The following is a 24,962-nucleotide window of genomic DNA, read 5'->3' as shown; positions in this document are numbered from 1 at the left end:
TCCACCCTCATCCGATTGAGCGCCCCATCAGAAAACATTTTACGGAATGACGTCATCAGGGAGAGTATCGAGTCTCTCTCGGGAAGAAAAGGAAGAAGAAATGAAATACACCGGTTGCTGGCTGGGCAAACGAGCAAGTCAATACAGCTAAAAGAGGGATGGCGGGGAAAAAAAAGAGAATGTCTAATGGCGAAATGTCCGAGGCAGTTATTGAATTACGCTTATCCAGGAAGATCCCAGGGTCCTGGTGATTGTGGTGGGTGGATCGTGGTAGATTGAGGTCACTAATATCCGTCCGACTGGACCCCGAACGCGGATTCCCACGGTTCAGCGGCCGTCCTCCTCTAACGAGCCGGTCTCGCTAATTAGCGGAGGAGGAACTTTCGATAGTCTTTCCAGAGGGGGAGGGGGGAGGGACGGTTTTTGTATAGGCGCGTGTGTTTGTTCGTCTTCGGTGCCAGCAGAAAGGCTTCGTCTCGCCATGGTGGAAAATTTCGTTGTAACCGCTGGAGGAGTTTCGTCGAAGTTGGTTACTGCAAGTGATGGTCGTGGGAAATTCTCTACGGACCATGCTACACCACCAACTAAGCAATCGTTACGTTGAGATTTTGTTTTAAGACTAGGCTAATCGGAATTGGACCTACAGTTTAAAGTTTGATCCAAAACAGCAGGTATCGAACCCGATACCTCTAGACTACAAGGCGACAACGTTACCGCTACGCCATCGGGAAGTCCCGTAATCGTTAGCATACAATTCACATTTTTAAGTACTGTGTGTTACAGTATTCAACAGACAAAACGAAAATTGAAAACATTTTGAAAAAAGTATTTGAGCTGAGCTTAACTATGTACCAGTTACATTTTACATTTTTTTTACAATTTTTACAATACATTTTTCTTCTTTTTGGCAAGTATATACAGGGTGGGGCAAAATAATGTTACCAATTATATGGTGTTTCGGTGGGGCAAAATAATGTTACCACTTATGTGGTGTTTCGGTGGGGCAAAATAATGTTACCACTTATATGATGTTTCCTGTTTCCACTCATATGGTGATTTCCTATTTCTTTTCAGATAAAATATAGCCACACGATTAGGTATGGAGGAACGAAAGAAGATCGCAGCATGGATGGAAGTGTATCAATCACCCACAGTAGTGAGAAACAAGTTTAGAATGTGGTATAACAAAGACCCCCCAAGTAGATTAACCATTTGGCGAGTGTATGAAAAATTTTAACAAACTGGTTTGGTGGCAAATAATTACAAAGGGAACAGTGGACGACCCAGAAGTGTGCGAAGTGAGCACAACAACGTCGTAAAGGTAAAAGAAGCCATGTTGAATAGCCCGAAAAAGTCACTTTCTCGGTTAAAATGTGAAACAGGAATTTCTCAAGGATCTCTTCGACGAATCATGCACCATGATTTGTAATTAAAAGCATATCACATACAAATTGTGCAAGCACTTACTGACGCCGATAAAATCACTCGTATAAAAATGGCAGAACTGTTCGTGAAAATGACAAGAATCGATCCATCTGTGCTGTTTTTCTTCTCTGACGAGGCAACATTTCATGTGAGTGGTCGCGTTAACAATCACAACTGTGTGATTTGGGCTACTGAACATCCACATGTAGTGAGGGAACACATACGGGACTCCCCGAAGATAAACGTATGGTGTGGTGTTTCAAAGTTGGGAATAGTGGGCCCCTATTTCTTTAACACTACAACGGTCACTGGCGCCTCCTATCTGGCTATGTTAACTCATTACGTGGTAAACAACCTTCCATTAGCCATTCTTGCACGTGGCTACTTTCAACAAGACGGTGCGCCTGCACACTATCACGCGGATGTTCGTGGTCACCTCGACAGGACATTCGGTCAACGATGGATTGGTCGGAGTGGTCCACTACCATGGACCAAGATCACCAGACCTCAGCCCGTGCTATTTCTGGTTATGGAGGATGGTAAAGGAGCGTGTTTACGCAACAAAACCGCTGGACATACAAGACCTTAAACAAAGAATTTCGACAGACATATGTTCTAGGGTCATGGACCCAATGGTTGACAGAATGCTCAAATGTATTCACATTTCTGGTTCACAGGTTGAAGGGGTATATTAAATGTGTATGTATCCCTTTCTGTGGTAACATTTTTTGCCCCACCCTGTATATTACACAAACTACATTCAGAGTAATATTTTCCCCTAAGTATCCTTGCAATTATATCTGCCAACTTCCCAATAGAGGTAGTTTCGTGAACATATCCAGATACAGAATATGTGTATTTGACTTGCATTTACTTTACAACTTTTTGGATGATAGTTTTCAATTAAATTTGCTCGAGGGTATTACTTCAAAAAAGTACAAATGAATAATAATAAAATTAAAAAATACGGAGAAGTTAAGGACATGACAATAGAACTGAATACAATGACAAGAAAATAGAAACGAGAGATCAGTAAATTAGAAAATGACAGTAGTACAATTGAATACAATTAAAAGTAATGTGAGAATAATTTCTAACAACTCGGAAACATACTTGGTTACTTGTGTGTGGATTCATCTTCGTTAGACTCGAGTGACTACACAAATCTGCAGAATAGGAAGGGATTTACAAAGATTTAGAGAAGAAAATTTATCGTATATATGTGTCACGTTGCCATTGCTATGAAATACCATATGCGTCCATGGATATTCTCGAGTTCTATACGGATAACAGGCGAGGCGGTGAACGCATCACGTTTGTGGTAGTCGAGTGGTTGGTGGGCATACTTGTAAAAATGATATCTAAGGGAGATCTTCAAATTCTCGTCAAAAATTTCATTCAATATTGCAACACAAGAGAACGCTTTTATATTTCACATAGCTTCTGATTCCAAGTCATGACCATGGTATGAGAGCTACTTTGTTGATGCCCCAATATCAGTTTCTTTCAATCAGCATTCATCTTCACCGTTGTGATTAGCGTAAAGATGAAGAAAGCACATTGAAACAGCAGTATTTCCGCCAGTCCCTTCCTTGCATACCCCGAGTATCCTTGATGTTATACGACCCACTCGTCCGTAGTGCTTTGCGGGTTTGCATATTATCAAGGATATTAGCATTTCAAATCCCGCAAACTATCAAAAAAGACTAATAAGCGTGTAAATGTGAAAATTAATTGTGGTACTAAAAAGTTACTAAAAATTAATCGGTGGATCTTCCATTGGCGTACCTTTGGATATGGAATAATTGTGTTACTGATATATAAAGTCATATTATACTTTTGTTTTCTTTGTAAAATGATTGAGCAAGATCATAGACGAATATTCTTGTAAAATCTTGTTACATAGAACTGTGTATAATTTGATTTGATTTTTGTTATTTAGCGCCGCTTATCTGCCACTTTTGGCTATTCGCGACGATGAGGATGAGTGATGATATGATGCAGAGACCTATGGTGTCGTAGCGCGCTCTACTAACCAATCAGTCACGGAGGACTGCAGTAGAGGGGAAGGATCTGATCAGGAGCATCCACTGGGGAGGTTGAGCTGATTGGAAAAAAAGAGAAGGTGATGCACGTGGAACTGACATTAGCAGCGTCCGTCCTTGCCGTAAGATATTCAAGAGCTATCTGTGACCCGCAGCATCCGGTTACTCGTTCTAGTCATTAACGTTTTCCCGAACGTTCCATCCCGTCAAGAACGTGCCGCTGCTCGATTCGCAGGAAGCGGGCGAAAATGAAGATTTATGTGGGCGAGAGAATGCATTACGTCTGCGGTGAGTGAAAGTCCGACGGTGGGTGTGGTCCTCCCCGGGCGAAGTGGGGGAGGAAGGAAAGCCCAATTTTAGCGCGGGAAGTCGGGCTTCGGGCTTGAAGGGGGGGACTTGTTCCGCACATTGATTAGGGACCTCAGCCTGGAAACTTAGCTCCGGAGAAGCAGTAATCTCGGGGAGTCCAGGGGAGGAGGGTCAAAGGGGGGTTGGGGGCGATGGATTAAGGTTGTGAGCAAATACTCATTACCCCGAGTTGCCGCGAAACCGTCAATATGAACTCCGCCCGCAAGAAGTCCGACGGAACGTTTCAAAATTTCCCCTCCCTCACCTGCCACTTCCAGCCGATCCGCGCTAAAAACTTTCCATTTATCTTGAGGATGGGAGCTCGGGGAGAATTATTACGTTCTGCCCTCGCAGAGAAGAGGAAACTGGCTCTCGCCTTTCGAGTGCCACGAACGCATTTGGATACAAATAGTTAACCTCAATCCAGATGCATTTAACGCTGTTAACACTTAAAGAAATCTATCAGTAGGGTCTTCCCAAATGTACAACACACATGCATGGACGGTTGAGAGCACAAGTGACGTAACTCCATCGGGTACAGATCTCAGAGAAAGGTGCAAAAGTGAAAAGTTATTTAAAAGTTCTAGTTTTTGTTTAAAGTACATTTTCTGCACAGAAAGGCTAATTGTGACTGGACCTACAGCTTAAAATGGGATCCGAACTACAGTGATATGTGCCTCCACCAGGTTTTGATTTGCTGTTTTAAGTCCACTTTATGCACAGTAAGGCTAATCGGGACTGAACCTGCTGTTTAAAGTGGAATCCAAACCACTATGTGCCTCCACCGGGTATCAAACCCTGAACTCCTTGACTACAAGGTGACGACGTTACCATAAAAATAATACTCGTAAAAACTGATGAGAAAACAAAATTTTTAATTTTCATATGTAAATCAAATCTACTAAACTTTGTCAGAATAGTACTTACCATACTGACAATAACAGACATTTAAAAATTATGGAGATAATTAGTTTGTGCTCTGAATATTTTCACCAATGGTGCAGTATATTTCACTAACAGTCCCTTAGCTGGAAACAGGTTAGCGAAATACGTGTTCATCATTGTCATCAGAAATTTCATCTTGGAGAACATGTAAGATACGAGGAGAGGAACTATTTTGTCAAGTTTTTGAAGTTACGTAGTACAAAGGATGAATATATATAAGACATTATGTAGATATCACGATGGCAGGAATTCCTCTAAATCCCATTCTGAATGTATTGTTCCTTCCACATTACATTCACGTTCTATAGTCGTAAATAGCAAGTGAGTCGGTGAATATCGATCTACTCTGAAAATTCTCATTAGACATTTGAATTTCTCATTCTACACATACGTACATAATTTATACACAAGAATGAATCATTTCTGGCTCCTCCCCACAAACTCCTACTTACGCTAATGGTATGTACAATTGTAACATAGTCCTTGTCGAATGCAAGGTATTAGTTCTTTGAACCGAGTATTGACAATTAGAGATGTTTTCTTAGAAAAATCTCTGACGAATTTTCCAATTTTTGTGTTTCTTGGCTCTGCACTTGTTGGTGTACAGCTTCATCTAGGAAAATGTAACAACTTAGTTCGAAGGGTGTAACTAAATCAGGATTTTCGTTAAACACATAATGCAGAAATTTGTTGGAAGTTCTACTCAAAACTGGTTTCACTAATACCATGCCAGAGCTTCCCCCACCAACAAATAACCTATCCAGGCTTTCCATATTTTAAAGTCAACTGTTCTATTTTGCCTTATCGACTCCTCCTGTGTATTGGGACATACCATGGCCCGTAGCTATTTTATATCGGCAGAGTTTGCAAATAACTATACCTTATTCACTGAAATACACAGAAGAGAATACTTTCTAGAAAGTGCCAGTAATAAATGTGGTCCAACCAGGATTCGAAACTGGGACCCTTAGATGGCACGGGGTGCGCTTTTGATGGTCAATCCTGGACTGGTTGCGTATTAAGGTAGTTTGTAATGATTCATTTCCCTGAGTCCCAATGCCATTGGTATTTGATTTATGTTGCTTTTCTGCCACATTTGGCTAATCGCTACCATGACCATCAATGATGATTAGAATTCACATTTTAGGTTTTTAACCCACTTTTCCTTTACAGGTATATAAGAAATAATATGTTATGTCAGCGTTTCGTTAACAAACGCAACAACTGATTAAGTTTTATAGTTGGGAAAAAAAGTATTTTGCTTGTTAGAACCTATTTTAGGTTTATGCGCCTTTTTTAGTTTTTTTTAAAGGTTTTACAGGTTTTTTATGTCACACAGAGGCATTTGCTTTGTTTGGTCACGAAAAAAATTCAATGACGAACGTGTTTGAAACGTACTCTCTGTCGATTTCCCTTCCTCCAAGTCCATGGTGATTTTTCAAAGCGCCACTGTTACCTTTACAGTCCAAAGTGCAAACTTCTGATCTGTGCGGTCTTGTTCACTTTCGCGTCACTTCGGTGCTTTGTGGCATTCACGCCTTGCAAACTAACATTTCAGAATTGAGGTTTGCACCACTGACAATGTTTTTGTTGAAAGATTATTTTCAGCATATAAGATGAACGTCAGACAAAATTGCGGAGTTTGACTGTGGAAAACATGAAAAAGATTGTTGCCTAAATATAAAGCGAAGAGTGGATTTTAAGAGCAAATTTACAATGGTAAGTTCTGCCATCGCTGTAGGGTTATGCAAGATTGTGTACATACATGTGATTCGTACATGCACCGACAGACATTCCACGGTATTTCAGGATATAGGTGTCCCATTTTCATTGCAGGTGACTATACTAATCAGTATTTTTCAGGAATTTTGAACTATTTAAGTTTTTTTAACGTACTTCAGGATTTTTCGAGCCTAACTTAAGATTCTTAGGACCTATTTTGGGATCTTTAGAACCTATTTTAGGGTTTTTCGAATCTATTTTTAGGATTTTAGAGCCTATTTTAGGAGCTTAGAAGCACACTTTTTAGAACTTAAAAATCTGAGGCCTAATGATGACATGATGAAATTGATTAAGGGACGCTGAAGAAAAACCACTCATGCCCAGGCCGCGATTCAAACCTGGGACCTCTGGCGTCGTGGCGCTCTGTGGTAACCACTTCGGTACGAAGGTCAGCTTCATTGGTAGTCACTGCGAAAAACAGGAGGATCGGACACCATCTTTACCGCCCTCCCAGCAAACAAGAAGAACTAGATAAATAAATGTTCGCTGACACATATTTGTATTTCTTGTGTGGCATTTAGCAGTATGATTGCAACCCACTCTGGAACTGCCACTGGGCATCGGATGCAAGGTTAGACTAACAACCAGTCACCCTGACAGGACAAAAGCAGAAACAGCTAGAAGAAATAATAACACGTCCTCCAGTTTACGTCACGCCACCTCCCCCTCCAAATCCCCTCGCCACGTGCCTCGTCGTTCGATAGGAACATCTTCTCTCCAGCAGGAGGGACCAGGAGGCGCGTTATTGGTTTTCGACTGGGCTCTGGAAACACACAAATAGCGGTAGGTGGCCAGCGGAGATGAGCTCTCGTATCAGAAAGATGTCGACTTCCATCTCTGTGCACACACTCTGTGCCTTGGAAGATTATTTCGGGGCAAGGACGTATTTAAGAGGGGGTGCAGTGGGTCCGGACTCCCCCTGAAAGACTTACTAAATACTAAAATTCAATAATGAAAATATACTTCTTGATTAATTCAGGGTTTATTTATTTATTTCCGAATGGGAGAGGAAAGAAGAGTTTACAGGATTCTTGTTGGAAAACCTGATGGTAAGAGATCTGTAGGAAGGCCAAGACAAAGATGGAGGGACAACGTTGAGATAGACCTAAAGGAAATCGGTAGGGATGGAAAAGAGTATATAGATCTTGCTCAGGATAGGGACAGATGGAAGGCCTGTGTTGCTGCAGCCATGAACTTTCGGGTTTAAGAAGGCTAGAGAGTTAGTTAGTTAATTTATTTCCGCCGAACTTATTGGAAGCCAGTCCTCCTCCGTGGCCGTGTGGTCTCCGAATGCGGGACGGCATGGGTTCGAGTCCGCCTGGGTTCAGTCTCTGGGTTATCGGCCTGTGTATAGGACCGGAGGCAACCCACCATTGTTAGGAATTTGGGGAGCGACACGTAGATAACGTAATCCGGTCATAAAAATCTCCTATAACTGCTGGGTGTTCGACGTGCTGACCCCACGTCACCCCATTACCGGTTGAAGAACTCCACACCTCTAAGTAGGACTGTGGGAGGGAGACAGGCAGTCGGGAGATAGGTCAAGGCACTTACGGGCTGTCGAGCCACAGGTTAAGTAATTGGAAGGCAAAGATTATATTGGGATCATACGACTTTGAATACAGTGCCAAAGAATATTTATGCAATATTTATTACTAATTATAATAATATGCTTAAAATATTACCAAAAACTTTACTTGTCAACTTAATCTAATATCCTCTTTTAACATTCAATAAATATTCAATTCTTTATCTATTTGACACTAATTTCATTGCATTGTTATTATTTTTACAAATTTTGCTGACCTTAACTACACTGAAGCTAGTTAATAAATGCACTTATGCTGTGCATATTCTGTCTTTTTACCTATTCATATAATAAAAATATATTAATTTGAATATTTTAATTTGTTCTATTTTAATTAGTTTAATGTAATATAATTATTTTAATTTAAACATTATTATTATTTTGAGACATTTGGTTCGGACCCCCTACGAAATATATTTCTAGACACGTGCCTGATTCGGGGCCTAACATTTTGAACAAAATTTTCAGAAAGGTGGAAGCATATGGCTGTATAAAATTCTGGATTCATATTTCGTTTCATTGTTACGCTAATGAACAGGAAAAGAATCAGAAAATTATTAATTCATTTCCCATGCCACCAGGCAAAATGAAAGTTACGAAAGATAAATCTTTAAATGGTAAAGATAAAGCTATATCCTCCCATGAAAACACACACTCTCTCTCTCTCTCTCTCTCTCTCTCCATTCCACTTTCTATCCCTTTCTTTCTCTCTCTCTCTCCATTCCTCTTACTTTCTCTGTCCATCCCTCATTATTTCTTTCTCTCTCCCTCTCCTTCTTTCTCTATCCCTCTCCTTATTTCTCTCTCTCTCTCCTTGTTTCTATCCTTTTTCTCTCTCTCTCTCAATCCCACTCTTTCTTTCTCTCTCTCAATCCCTCTCTTTCTTTCTCTCTCTCAATCCTTCTCTTTCTTTCTCCCTCCATCCCTCATTATTTCTTTCTCTCTCCCTCTCCTTCTTTCTCCCTCTCCATCTTTCTCTCTCTCCATCTTTCTCTCTCTCTCTCAATCCCTTTCTATCTTTCTCTCTATCCCTCTCTCTTTCTCTCTCTACCATATTACTCTTTCTCTCTCTTTCTATCATTATTTCTCTCTCTCCACCCCCTCTCTTTCTCGCTTTCTCTCTATCCCTCTCACTATCCCCCTTTCTCTATCCCTCTCTCTCTCTCCACCTCTCTCTCTCTAGCCCTCTCTATCTTTAGCTATCCCCTTCTATCAATCTCTCTCTCTCTCTCTCTCTTTCCCTCTCTATGTCTTTCTTTCTTTCTCTCTGTCTCTCTCTCTCTCGCTTTTAAAATCATTGTCATATGTTGCTCCTTCAGTAGTCCTACGGGTTTAACGTTTTTACTCCTCGTTTCGTGCAAGGGATTCCCTCTTTAAACCCACCAAAAATCAAATATTCTTCATCGCAGGCTATCAAGGCTCTGGCGCCTGAATTATATCTATTAAAACTTGTTCTTAATAAACATATTAGCTTTCGTTAATGTAATATTCATTTTAGTTCTTCCAAGCGCTTTAATGTACCCCTGATGGAGAGTTCATCTCTGCAATCCACTGACTTAAATTAGTTCTGTTTTTGCAGAGCGGATCCCCATATTAAAAAGGGGCAAATAACTTCAGTGCTGACATACCCTTTCTAGTTTTTAATCAATCAATCGCAGGATGCATCCAAGGTTTTGTTCATTTTGTTCAGAGAGAAAATTTACAAGGGCACTGTCTTTAGTCTTATGAAGGAGACTAGCGCTGAATAGACAAGCAGTTTACCACTAAGTAAAGTTTCGCTTTGAAGGGTAACCACAACCTTGTTTTGGGTGAATCTGCATAAAAAATGCTCCTAAGCTGACAAATTAATAGGATAATTATTCGCCAATATTTCAGCACTCCTTGCCTAGAGGAGACTTTGCCCCAACGGGCTGCTTTGGAAGCGAGCGATATTTCCATCAGCCACGTTTCCGCAAGCCTTGTGAGGAACTTAAGAGGTATCTGCCACTCCTAGACTACTTATTAAAACTTAAAACTCGCCGCCACAAGATGTTGGCTTCCGAAAGGAATCTAACTAAGCAAAACTTTCGACGTCTTCCTCCTCTCCTTTCTCCGCTCTCTTTCTTCCCGTGTTGCCACGGTAACGACATCAAAGCATTGCGAAGACTTAACGCGGTTTACACTCAATAGATTCCGCCGTAGAAGTTCCGGAAACAATGTAATCTTCCGCCGTTCTCAGGGCTCCAGTGTTGAAAGCAATTTCCCCGTTTCTATTCAGTTAGCCCTTTCAACTAACGGAATTGAGTGAATCAGATTTCCTTCCTGGGAGCCTTTAAAAAAGAAATTGAAGGACACGATACTAATTCTCCCCAGCAGAGGCATTCCGTCGGGGGAGGCAACGAAACGTTCTTTTCTCTTTTCAGCCGGCAATTGTTACAGGCGTTCGCAGTCCTTATGTACTGTTTAACATACGGTGGAGTCATGGACATGTCGCATGATAGGAAGGTATTGAATTGTTAAGGCAAGAGGATACAGTTACGCACCATGTGTGAATTTATTTGAATATCGTTGGAATGGGCAATGCTACTGAAGATAAACGTGGGGGTACAATAGAGTATGAATTTCTCCACATGTGGCAGGTTGAAGCGTTTTTCAAAGTTGATTATTAAGCTAGATATGACCTGAAAAAAATATGACGAATAGGAATTATCGGAATCCCATGTATTCCTTATGGGAAATCAACTTCAACATCAAGTTACGGCTAATCAAATGGGAGTTTCGACTTTTCTGCTTGGCAATCACTTCATCAAACTGCCCTCTTCCCGTTGATATCATTTTCCATTCCATCAGAAGTTTCATATTCCCAAGATAACATAAAAAAATACTCCCATATGCACAATGCATTTCTCCTTGCCTCCTGGCAGTGTTGCCAAACCTGGTGAGCATAAAAGAGCTAAATTTCACCTTAAATGGAGTTAAAACTGACTTTCAAGGAGCTAGATTTACGAAGTGCTTCCTAGATTAATGTTATTTGTAATAGGGGTGGAGCGTTGCTATTACCGTTAACTCTAAATTGATGACAATTTATTCTTAGTTTTCACCATATAGATCCGGCTGCATCACCCATCTCATGGTCGTACGAAATCGAAAATAAAGGATTACCTGATAACAATATTATGCCAATTTCATGTCAACACGGCGCTATAAAAAAGTATATATATATATATATATATATATATATATATATATATATATATATATAAGAGGGGATATAAGAGGGGATGGGGCGACGCATCCAATATATTAATTTCATGTCACGTGCAAAATGTATAATCATGGCAAAACTTGGTCTATGTGGGCCGGAGCCAGTGATGGCATCATAGTGAGGCACGGCGTCTCGCGCCCCAGTTCACAGGCAAACGAGTGCCAGAAGGATCCAGATCTGGCCCCAAGAGATCTAAGTTGGCAACCCTGACTCTGAGGGGAAAAAGCGGTGGAGACTGTAGCTTTGACTAGTCCCATCAAAGATTTTTTTGAAAATTTCTCTGCTAGCCAAAAACTGCTATGATATTCTGAAATATGAGATCTGATTAGAAAATCACATCCAGTTCCTCCTGGCTTATCAGTACAAGATTACCTAATGTGACACCTGTTGCCATTTTAACAGGAATTCTCGCTTCGCGTATTCAAGTTGAAAAGGGGGGTGTAAGGAGTGCCCTTCTCTGAATGCACCAAATGTCAACCTCTTTTCCATGTAGTACACCCTAGACTGCATTTTGTAGATTAAGGAGGCTGTGGCGTCTGGACCTGCAGCTAGGAGAATCCTCTGTGGGAGGCTTTGTTGAAGTTTTAGTTTATAGTCCACTTTATGCAAAAATAGGCTAATCGGGACTGTACCTATAGTTTGAAGTGGGATCCGAACTAATATAAGCCCCCACCGAGTATTGATCCCGGGACTCCTTGATTATCACTACCCACTTAGGAGACCAGCCTATGTAGGAAATGCTTTGTGTCGTCCACAGGAACTTGCGATTGTCTCTTCATCCATTTCATTGTGTCACTATTCATCCTCATCGTAGCGATTAGCGCAAAATGGCGGAAAAGCTACGTAAAATTACCTAATTCAATCAATCAAGTTGAAAGAGGAATATTTACAATACGTGAAATTATGTATGCCGTTAATATGTTCCCTGCGTATAGGATGCGAGTATGCTTCCTTTCATTATTGATTGATTGATTGATTAAGTTGGTGTTCTAAGTCCACTTTATGCACAGTAAGGCTAATCGGGACCGGACCTACAGTTTAAAGTGGAATCCGAACCACTATGTGTACTGAACCACGTGTACCCCTTGATCACAAGGCGATGACGGTGCCACTGCGCCGTCGTGGAGGCTTCCTTTATTGATAAATTGGCCGTAATATATTTTTGTTTTATTACAAGTAAGTAATCTAACAGGTGTCTCGCAGTTCAGTGGTGTTTGCGTTGATGAGCATAGAAGGAACCGTCTGATACAACTTTCCCTGATTTGAAATATTTTCCATTCAGACAAAATTAGACGAAATAGCAAAAGGAGCGACAGGAATTCCCGTTTCGCCTATAATTGCGAGTGAGTCAAAAGTCACAATGTGTACACGGTTTGGAGCATTCGAGTGAGTAGTCTATTCGAGGGATTTGCTCTTACATCCACCGCGAAAGCAAACCATAAGTACATTGACTTAATATTCTACAGGGTGATCACAAAGTGGGCGTACCCGCCTTTATTTTCAACACCACGATGGTAATAGTTAGATTATTTGATATGAACACATACCTGTGTCATTGATTAACAACCTCTGGGACTTCTTGGAGGCCCTTCAAAACGTATTGATGGGAACGTCACCACCCGTGAAAAAGGTCTTATTCACACTTGCATCGCGAAGTGTGCCACAATATGGCGCAGAGTTCGGCCGTGCTACGAAAAAGACGGTCTCCATACTGATGTTCCGGACACTTAAACCATCAGGTATGTGTTCATATCAAGCATTCACCATAACCATCGTAGTGTCGATGGTTATGTCGTCCACTTTGTGACCTCCCTGTAGGACAAATTCTACAGATGTGCATTTTTGTCGGTATATGGAATAGCGGTTTTTCGCAAAATGAGACATTTTAAAAAGAAAAAAAAAACTTTCCTGAACAGAGCGAGTCGGAAAATATATTAAATATACTACGGTATGCGCCAAAATATACAGTACTGAAACTCGCGCATCTCGAACGTGCATGTGCGTTTGTCAATGGGGCATAGCTCCAGCCGCACGTGTTCTCAGTAGTGATGAAAACGAACAACACAACACGCTAATAATGTCGATGTTTAGTTTCTTTCAAGAGAAATAACTTCACAGATAACAACAAGGTAATGTTCGTATTTTTATTTCAGTACTGTATATTTTGTGTGCGACACAAATGTAAGTATTCATTTATTACTGTGGTTAGCAATATAGAAGTTCCGCAACGAGTATGGGTTTCTAACGAAAGAATAACATTGTTCAATAACATGTAGGAACTGACATTGGATTTTCAAGGTACAGTCACCGGCAAAAAATGAGACACATAGATCCTAAAATATTCACTTCCCTGCAAGGCATGTTGTGTGTTGCGTAACTCTACGGCAGTGGTGGAAGTTGCCATTGAAAATTTGCTATTAAAATCCACTTATCTTCGTACAGTTAGTCAACACATTTAATGCCTTGCAGCCAAGAGGGCATTTCAGGATCTAGGTGTCATTTTTTTTATTGGAGGTGAGTGTACATTCCATGCAGTTTAGATGCATAACTCGACTTTCGTGATTTGTGTACAATTCGTGCTTTATAGGCCATTCCTAGGTGCCGCTATTGCAGCAGCGAATGGACTTGTGGCGGAAGAGAACTGTTGCCGCAATAGAGAGAGGCGACGGGCGTCTTCCATCGCAGCTAACGCAGCGGCCCAGTTCCTCAGTGGCATCGGGGTGGTCGCAGAGAAAAGATTTCCGCTGTCAATAAGCTTGGCTCTGTGGCGCCCCACTGGAATCTCGACAATTTCCACGAGATTACCAGAAAGCGCAACACAAACAAGTAGAAATTCCATTTTTTACACCAGACCGCTCGCTGGAAGCAAATCGCAACAAGTGCAGGATTCTCCTACTTTTTCGCCAAATCTTCCATTTAGTTCCAGTGTAGAATTTCTCGTCCGTGGTACTTTTCCCAGATATTCTGCATTTTAGTAGATCGTATGGCGCTTCAAACAGTATGTCCAATCCCGTGTAAAGTGGATTTAAACTATAAAACCCGCCCTGTATCATCTTAGTATCGTCCAACCTGTCTCCGTCCCGTACCAGCGACAGATCGACAGTTCTTGTACAGATCGGAGACAAGAGAAAATTGTCTCCGAATTCCTAAGATACCACCAATGACCATATCATCTCAGAAAATATTGGAATTTCTGGAAGAAATTAGTAAGGCGAGAGGAAGAGCTGAATCCTTTTCTCACTTTCGTTATACTCTCACAATTATCACTAATTTATTGATATTTTGTTCTTAGTAGTTTTAATGAACAGTAGTTCATTTTCACTCTGCACACTCAACATATGACTTAATTGCTCTCTTGGTCCATAAATAATGTAAGACAATTATCATATTCCTTATTTGCACTTCCTGTCTTTTAAGTGAAGACTTCTACTATGATTGATTGATTGATTTGGTGTTTTAAGTCCACTTTATGCACAGTACGGCTAATCGGGACTGGACCTACAGTTTAAAGTGGGATCCGAACCACTATGTGCCACCACCGGGTATCGAACCCGGGACCCCTTGATTACAAGGCGACGACGCTACCACTGCGCCATCGGGGAGGCCTACTATGAGTTGATGATAATAATAATAATAAATAAAAATTAAGCTACTGGCCAAGCCATTATTTATTTACATGTGACCAAACACATGTATTCTGTTTCTTATGTCGAACGTTAAGCTATTATTTATTCACATAGGCTACTCTGGACTGAACGGACAGTTTAAAATGGATTGGACCCGGGTCCCCTTGATTACAATCTAAGATCGTTACCACAAGCCTCTGGATATTCCACTAAGACACACGCTACGATTCCTGAGAATGCCAAAAATGTATTTCCATTCTTAAAACTCTTTCAAATTCCTATTCCTTACATACACGTCTCCCATATCTACATTCTCTTCACAATCTTGACATAAGTTACAACATCCACTTCCTTCATTTACTTTCCTATACCTGGACGTCTTGCCTCCAAAACACTTGCCTTTCATAACCCGGAACGTCAAATGAATCCAGCGTGTTATTCCGACCGAATGAAATGAAAATAAAGGACCTGCCAGCGACAGGTGCTTCTCAGGCAGGGAATTCCAAAGCAATTCTTTCCCCTGCCTTTGCTTTCGGCAACTGTTCAGCTTGTCAAATTACCAGAAAATGTGAAGTAAGGCGTACGGTAAACATAACAAGAGGACAATGGAATTTTTTTCATCTTCTTCGTGTATTCTGGCATTCTGAGGGGTTTGATCCAGCTGGCTATTGGAGAGTAGTTGCTCGTAGAATATTAGGATAATACCTTCAGTTCATTTATTGGAGTTTAAGAGGCTCAACCGGACCTTTGGCAGCCGTCAAGGCAATTTTTTTCAAATTTTCCTCTCCATTCGAAAAACCGCTGTGATATTCCAAAATCTGAAAAATTACATCAGCTTAGAATTACTTCTAGAGCATTGACGTGAATTTTCGTGTAGTTTGCTCTCACTGTTATCTAGATATTATCTTACTTACGTAATCGCGGAACTTTTGAGAATATCTAGATAACAGTGAAACAAACTACACTAAAATTCACGTCAATGCTCTAGAAGGAATTCTAAGCTCATGTAATTTTTCAGATTTTCGAATCCAGGGAAATTTGAAAAGATTCGCCCTGACGGGTACCAAAGGTTCAGCAGAGCCTTAAGTCCATTTTATGCACATGTAGGCAAATCGGAAGCGGACCTACAGTTTAAACTGGGATCGGAGCCACTATGTGCCTCCACCAGACACGACTATATCACTACGACGTCAGGGAGACCCTCTCTCTGGTTCGAGTCTAGGTTTCAAGTTAAAAGGTTATATTCTGTGATGATATTGTCTTGAAAAACGGAATGGCTGCCAGAATTATATTATCGATGTAGTCCCTTGCCACAAGGAACAACGTTTGTCGTCTGTTACTCTGCTGAGGTAAAGGCAACAAATAAATTTCCAATTTGCATCGTATTTATATCATCTATGCTAATCGCAGTGATGAGATGCAAAGTTGGATTCACGAAACATATTAAGGGCGATTGTACGCATTCTCTACGCTTTGTCCTTCTGCGCTTGTAACATCGCAATGAATAATTTACATTGATTTCATGATTCACTGCTACTACAATTACGATTTCTGTTGGAGTAATCTCTCACACACACACACCACTCACAGAGAGAGAGAGAGAGAGAGAGAGAGAGAGAGAGAGAGAGACAGGAGGATAGAGAGATACAAGGAAAGGGACGAAATTTATTTCGTATCCCTTTTTGTACCACTTTTGGCAAATCGCGACATCGAGGATGGCTTCTAAGGCGGCAAAATTGATGAAGGGATATTTACTGAGAAACGACATACCCAGTTGATACTACTATCGGATAAAATATTATAGATACTCGAATTTGGATTCGAATTTAGAATTAACCAGTAGACCGACTTAAAAAACACGTTACATCACACTTTAGCTTATTCAATTCTGCGTTAATCTCTGTTAACCAATCTTTACCCGACTACTTCGAATGCTTGGCAACACCGGAAGCATTGACTCGCAGCGTCCGCCGATAGTTTCCGCGGTTCAACGGACACCGCTGTGTGTCGTGTTGCCACGTTCTGCGAACAGCTTTACTCCGCTGAATAAAAATATGTATAAAATCGGTTTCGCAATGTGAATTGACAATGATAATGCATTTTTTTAAAAAATGCAAAGAGCTTCAATACAAGACCAATATTGTATTTGTAGGACTACCAAATACGAAGAAAAAGTTGTTTCGCAAAATTGCTAATAACTGTTTTATTAGAAATTTTGAAAATCTGAAAATTATTAATTGTGTTTAAAACCTTTCTGCCTGCACCCTACTAAAATGTCATTAACGATCGGACAATCCGTTTTTTTATTTACACAATTTCAAAGATAGCGATCGCTTGCAAAACTAAAAAAAAGAAAACCCTTATTTTTGTTCTCATGACGAAGGTAAAGTAGAAGGCAAACTCGGAAGAAAAATTGGCTAGCATAGATTAACGTAGAATTGAATAAGCTAAATTTTGATGTAATTTGTTTTTAATTCGTTCTACTGGTTAATTCTTATTTGAAGTCCAAACTCGAGTATCTATAATTTTTAATCCGACAGTAGCTTCCGGAGTTTTCTGTGGCGAAATCGAGAATTGAGAACTTTACAAGTTCAGTCACCGACCCAACGCGAGAAGAAAAATATATACAAAAAATGATAGGAACAGCTAGAGAATAAAGGAATGAAAGATAAAGAGAGGAGATTGGTAGATAAACTGAGAATAAAGAGAGAGAGAATGAAGTGGAAGAAAGAGGCTCAAAGAGAAGAAGATAAGGGAAGACTGGAATTTACATTTTTAACGGCTTGCATGAGAATGATTGATAAACGAAACATATTAATTATAACATGAAAAGTGTTCCCTGCCCTTACACGCTTCTAGTCTTGAGCTGTCGTCTGCCGTCCAAGGAATTCCTGTCCAGTCAAAGGTCTGCTATAATCCCCTCCCCACATGGTGTGTCACGTGCTAGCCCAGAGCCCCGGGTCCCCTACAAACGCCATCAATTGTGTTCGATTCGCTTTAGGCAATCTACAAGGGGGCTACGTGATCGCCAGTGGTTCAGGGCTGCCAAGGTAGAAAGACTTATTTAGGTATATTTGATCTAGAAAGAACACGTCATCTGTGTACCTAGGTATACTGGATCGTTGGGCTGTGTTCAAGAACAATATGTAAATCAAAATTGTAAGATGCAGCTACTCAAACAAATATAAAATGATACTACACGTGTACATATTACTTGTGCATTTTAATGAAATAAAACCTTTTCGCATACCTTGCCATGACTCATCTCAAAAGTACATTTTAAATTCCTTGAATTTAAGGTAGGGCTTGAGTTTGGCGAAGATCTAGATGTTGGCAAGAACTGTGGTTTTTCTTCTAACTTGACACGGAGACATCTAGCGACATATTATGGAAATAGGAATGAAAGACTGACGAGCGACTAGGGACAGCCTTAGCAACTTGGAAATACATGCTAACAGTACCAAACCTGACGAGCCTAACCTACCCACTTATGCATACAATAGCTTAAATAAACAAAATATAATTACCAAACCTATTAACATGCTTATTTAAGCTATTATATGCCTACGTGGATAGGTTCGGCAGGCCAGGTTTGGTGCTGTTAGCATGTATGTCCCAAGGTGTTAATGCTGTCCCTAGTCAGTCTTTCACGAGCGGCTAGGGACAGCATTAACACCTTGGGAAACGCGTTTCCACGTTCTTCAAACAAGTATTCATCCTGATGCTCAATCATCTGTTAAATGAAATTAATACTCTCTCTCCTTTCAACTTTCTAACTTAATTCCACAGTTTTAAAACTTAAAATTTTGATCCAGCCCACACACTCAGTGCGATATTAACTAACGAGCTGAGTAAGCTGTAGTCATTTGGCAGATTTTCGACATCGTATTAATGTATAATGCGATTGTAATATCGTTGTACACTGTACTTTCATTGTCTTACAATCTAGCAACTTTCTAACTCTTTTTTCATTAGTTAATAATTTGTTAGATAGCTTCGTGGCAATCTCGTGCATTGGTGAATTTAGCGGGGAACGCAGGCCACATCACAAAGGTGAGAACTGGAATATCCCAACAAACAAGAGAATATTGAGCAGCATCAAAGAGAATCATTCAATAATATGTTCATGTATCTTCTTCCTGCCGGTCCCCGTGGCGTACTGGTTAGCACATCGCGCTACAACGCCAAGGGTCCCGGATTCGAACCTGGCCTGGGCATGGGTGTTTGTGAATGTCCATTCATCAATTCCCATCTTCGCAAATTAGCCAAGAGTGGCACAAAAAACGAAGTAAAATGAAGCAAATCAATAAATCAAACACCAACTCAATCAATCAATCAATGTATCTTCTTCCAGATTGCAAAATAATAACAATAGCAAATCTTCCCGCGACGTTACCTTCAGCAGACGATGTTTCTTGACAAATTTGTGTGACAACCTTTATGTAAGACGATGTTGTCTTTCGGAGATACTGTCTTTTGGTGGCGCGACATTTAGGAGACGCTGTCCTTTGACGACGACCCAGTGTTTCGGAGACGCTGTCCTTCGGCGACGACCCAGTGTTTCGGAGACGATGTCCTTTGGCAGATGTTACAAACGTATGTGAGGAACTAAATTACAGGACTGTCATATTTACAAGGTAGGACATATCGAGGATTTGTAATGATCTACAAAAGTTGGCGAGTTTCCACATCCGATGAATGCTTCTTTCTACTTTTTTTCCTTCGATGATTTTCTACTGATTCCGGAAATCCCGGAGGGAATAATGAATTACTTTGTATTAACATATTCAGTGCATACATAAGCAAGTGTTGATATTCGGTCTGATTTCCATTAAGGCACGAATATACATAGAAAGACCATAGTATGATGTCTGGTGTGGCAGGGAGATTCACAATATTGTGAGCAGAATGCTTAACAGAATCCAACAGGTGGATGCATATTGTCCGTCAATATGAAGACTGGAAGAGACTGGACCATGTTTTATTTTGTTCAGTGATATATTTTGAGTGTTTCACCGCTATGCCGTTGTTACGATTGGAACTTACAAAGAGGTAGGTACTCGAGCTTTGGAACGTGCCGACAGCGAGATGCAAAAATGGGGCGAGATGGCGCGCGAAAGTTAATCACAATATTCATTGAAGCATCCACTGCTTTCCCTACAAGAGCGCACGCGCACTCAAACGCTCTGTTAAGAGGGCATCCGTCGTTTATCTTGCGTTGTCAAGGTGTGAAATGAGATCTGAATATTCATGAGGGCAGCTACCACTCGTTGTGTCACGCCAACACAGAGGCGGGAAGAACTCCTCGTGACCTTCCGAATGTATCTGTACGGGTGAAAAATGGAGAAGAGGCGTGAAATGCGTTTCCAATGGGTGCATTGGTTTGTGCCGTTGGATCGTTGCCAGGATCCTCTAAATTGTGTGAGCTCCTCTCTTTCCCTCTTCCCCCCCACCAGAATGCCAATAGCTTCCCTCTTTCGCTTTCTCACTTTTATTATTTTCCTCCCATTTCCTCTTCGCTGGTGCGGCACGAAAGAAAATGAATTGGCAATTATCTGCCCCTGTATCGGTTGCAGGCGACAAACCAGAGAAGTTGTGAAAAAAAAATATCTACTTATGTGCCTCTTTGTCCATAGCTCAGCGACTATAATAAATAGAGTGGTAAAATTTAGTGGATGGGACAATGCATCCGATATGAACTTGCTGCAATCGGCCCAACGTTCGTGTGAGTCAGCGACATCTGAAACCACTGATCCCTCCAGAAATTGTGAAATTTTAAATTTTGAAATGAAAGCAGTGAATGACTCAAGAAATGATCCTCCTCTCCAATTAACATTTTTGTCCTTGAATAAACTTTACAAAGAAGGTTAATTGCGTAATATGTTGTAGAGCGTCCCGCCACCCACTAGAACACAGAAAAAGTAATATCCATTTTTAACATTCCAGCCCCCTCCAAAATAAATCCTGTGTACACTGGTGTCTGAAACGAAAGCCAACTAATGTTTTCCTGCAGCACGATTTATCCCAATTTCGTATTTTAGTTACTATAGGGATTGTAAATAGGAATTGTAGCTTTCCTGGCGACGTGATTCGAACAAGTGTTCTCGAATTGCCAGCCAGGTTAAATTGTAGTTAGCTCCCAACGTCTCGACGGCATGCATTGCTCTCATCTTCAGGGAATATGGAAAAAGAGACCAATGTAGGTTAATATACATGACTATAATATGGATGATTTAGGATATTTTGCACGACGATGGTAATGAAGAAGCTAGACGAATTCAAAGAAAAAGGACGACATTTTCATGCATAATATTTACATTTCACTTACGATTTGAACGAAGAAATCCTGTATTCTCAACAAGTTGGTCAGCTTATACAAGTCAGCAGTAGTTATCAATGAATACATTGCTATAGCAGGAAACCATAAAAAAGACGATTGTCTTCCGTACAGAAAGATTAACTGGTCTAACTGGACTTCGCTTTTATGCAACATTTTCGCTAATTGCGAAGATAGGGACGAGTGATGATGAATGGGCACTCACACTCACAAACACCCCTGCCCAGGCAAGGATTCGAACTCTGGACCTACGTCCTCTACCGGTCTAAAGGTCAGGCATAAACATCAAAATACGAGGATGAGTCAACTGAAATATTTTATTTGTTTGCTCAACGTAAAGCATTTGTTGATATACTCAAGAACTGAAAAGAATGCCTGAGGAAATATACTCTTCAGAATGCCCGCTCAGTCACTTCTTTGTCATTTCGATATTTCTCCTCCATTAGTAAACTTTAGTGGTGTGGTAGGCATCAGATTAAAACGTTGAGTTCCCATCTCCTGAAGAAAGTCCAAGAAATCACTTCTCTTCACCGATGCAAGCGTGTAATTGAGCCGCCAACTTTAAAATGACAAAATGGGGCTTTGAATCTCACTTGATCACTAACGGCGCCGGACTTCTTGGTGTGGGTGGCGAAGATTTGAGCGAGCCACATATTCAATTAAAAATGTATTTGATAGCCACGTTCATATTAACTGACCCAAATAATAATAGGAAGTTTAAATATTGGAGATAAAATATATTATGCAAATTCGAATGTTGAATTAGCCAAAATGTTAAGTTTTAGGTTGAGACCTCCTTCATCCAAGGGTTAGGAGAGCATATTCTGAAACTAGAGGTTCTGCGTTCGAATCTTTTAAGGTTACTCATCAAATTCATTGTTATATCTGTATGAATAGTTTCATTGATTTATAAAACAGGATAGCCACAGCCCACTATGACCCAGACTTGGTGCCACCTATGAGGTTCTGCAAATGACAGCGGATACCCTACATAAATTTTAGCTGTATGCACTCCGTCCAATAATTCTTTTGGGTCTTAAGGTTTTCATTTGGAAATGAATTGATCGCTTGATTGATTTAGTTTATTTTACTTAGCGTTTTGTGCCTCTTGCTAATTTGCGAAAATGGGGATGAGTTATGAAATTGATGAATGGACATTCACAAACATCCAAGCCCGAGCGGGATTCGATCCCGGGACCCTTGGCGTTGCAGCGCGATTTGCTAACCACAGGGTCCGGTACTTATAAATGAGGAAAGAGAGAATAGACGACAGTGGCGTTGATTGAGTTGGTGTCTTAAGTCCACTTTATGCACAGTAATGCTAATCGGGACTGAACCTACAGTTTAAAGTGGGATCCGAACCACTATGTGCTAGGGATTACAAGGCGACGAAAATGCAGGAAAAGATGTCAAAATGAGTGCTGGCTACTAGAAAAAGTATAAGTAACCCGTCTCTTTGAAACTCATGGGTACGCCACTGGATTTGGAATGGTTGGTTGTTACACAAGCTACTCGCCTCCTTCGAAAGTACGTCACCGCAATATAACGATAACACGATTTGCAGCGGAGTAAAATTACCTGCGATTTACCTGGAGAGACAAAGAGCAGAGTGTACTCACGTGTATCGTAGTCCGTGGCCAGAGCCGCAAACGACTGGGAGGCCACCACAATGCAGCAAGCGAGGGAGACCAACACTCGGCAGCACCAGAAGACGCGACCGCACATTGTCCTTAGTGTTTCCTTCCCGCCCGAGTCCTATGAAATGGCCAAGTCTATGGAGAGGTCATACGGCGCAGGCACTGAACGTCTCTTGAGAGGAAGGTCGCCGCATCACTGTCGCCTCACTCGGAAGCGAGCTCAATCCAAAATCTTATTACTCCTTCGTTGCTGCTGTCCCTGTAGCCACTACACCATCTTCCGTGTGGTGTTCCCGCGCGCACTTACACTGCAGTTAGTCGAAACGGCTCGCCCGAGTGACGCTCATGTCCTCCCTAGTCACGTGGACGCCACCTTAAGACATTTGGACCGGCTTCAAAGACCTGAAAAGAAGATAATATAAGAATTAGAAATGCTTGGAAATTTCGCATTAACTTCATTTTGCATTAACATTCCATAAAATCTAGAACCAATGTAGAATCCAAAACGTGCTCCACCAAGTCTCGACATACTTGTTCAAACGTTTCCTCGAATTCTCTGCTAAATATGAAGATATAAGCTAACCCTTGCATTGGTTCTTTCACAGGATGTAGCTCAGATTTTAAAGTTCTACATATGGCATAGTTAATAGAGTTGAAGTCTGGTGATTGTGGTGGCCACCGTAGAGCTCCGTCAACAATGCAGCTTTCGGGAAACCTCTGCCATTGGTTCTAGACTTTGTGATCAACCTATATTTATCAGCCTCGCAAGAACTATTGAGAAATCTTGATAGTCTTGTTCCGTGGGTGTTCTGGTATAGGCATTTCCTACAGTTGAATATACTTTTTACTAATTTTACATGAAAAGAATAGCAACCATACAGAATATACTAGGAAGGAATGATGATGATTTGTTTTCAGGGTGTAGCGAGTACAAATACCTTCCAACATGAAATATGACAGGTTTATCGTTGTCAACCTTATGTAGTAATGGATAGATTAACGTCAGACCCTTGATATAGCTACTGCAAGTTTTCTATCACTTATATATTTTGTCCCATCTTCTTCTCACATTCCTACTTGCTGTTACTTTATTAATTACTAGCTGCTTGCCCGGAGTTGCCCGGGTATTTATTTATCCCAATCTTCTATTTGACAGGAAAATAATGAATTCTAACTATAGTGTAAAATGAAACTAATTTCATTTAGAAGTATTTCAAAGTATAAGTACAGTATTCAAATTATAAAGTAAAACATTTTACAAATTCACTATAATATAACTCTCTCTCTCTTTCAAATGCCATCGTAAATGTCACCAATTAGCTTAGCGACTCCGAAAACTATGGATTCGACACTAATTTACGTTATTTTTGACATTTTACTTTTCACCCCTATGTCAATAGGTGATGAACTTGGAGCTGAACGGCATTCGGAGTGTCACTATTCATCCTAGCGACCCCGAAAACTATGGATTCCACACCAATATCGGTCGTTTTGGATTATTTTTACATGTCACCCCTTCCCAACCCTAGGGGGTCAGGGGTGTCTTACCCCCCACAGAATGTCTTTCCAGATTGTAAGTCATACGTATGTGTACCAAGTTTGGTTTAAATTGCTTCAGGCGTTAGAGAGTTATATATACATATATATGTATGTATATATGTATAGATGTATACAGCCCAACAAGCCAAGCCTAATTAGATTGCTCTAATTATACAATTCCATTAAAATAGATTCACTGCAATGTTTCAGTAACGGTTAATATAATATGTTTAACTAGACTCGTAGCAAAAATATCTATGATGTTAATTTACAATCGGGTTGAAAGAGTCGCCGTCTCCACACACCGGAGATTGGTTTGATATTGTTTAATATACACCTCGCTTTTCCGACACTTTTCGCTAATTGCGAAGATGAGGATGAGTGATGATACGATGAAATTGATGAAGCGACTCTCTTAAAGAACACCCATGCCCAGGCCAGGATTC

The 24,962-nt window shown here is 40.7% G+C and overlaps 1 protein-coding gene across 2 annotated transcripts in view; it reads right to left on the bottom strand.

The window, feature by feature from the left end:
* The window catches only part of LOC145977744 (discoidin domain-containing receptor 2-like), a 522,813-nt gene extending 499,469 nt beyond the window's left edge, over positions 1 to 23,344 (bottom strand). For both annotated transcript variants that reach the window (XM_083109999.1, XM_083110000.1), the window contains exon 1: positions 22,960 to 23,344. In XM_083109999.1, coding sequence (XP_082966125.1) covers positions 22,960 to 23,065 — 106 coding nt within the window. In that variant the 5' untranslated portion in view covers positions 23,066 to 23,344. The remainder of the gene's footprint in view (positions 1 to 22,959) is intronic.
* Positions 23,345 to 24,962: the final 1,618 nt, after the last annotated feature.

The sequence above is a fragment of the Lepisma saccharinum genome, chromosome 23 (genome assembly GCF_977018435.1).
Source record: "Lepisma saccharinum chromosome 23, izLepSacc3.1, whole genome shotgun sequence".
Taxonomy (NCBI): Eukaryota; Metazoa; Arthropoda; class Insecta; order Zygentoma; family Lepismatidae; genus Lepisma; species Lepisma saccharinum.
Note: the sequence above shows the minus strand (reverse complement) of the source record. Positions and strands in the feature narration are given on the sequence as shown.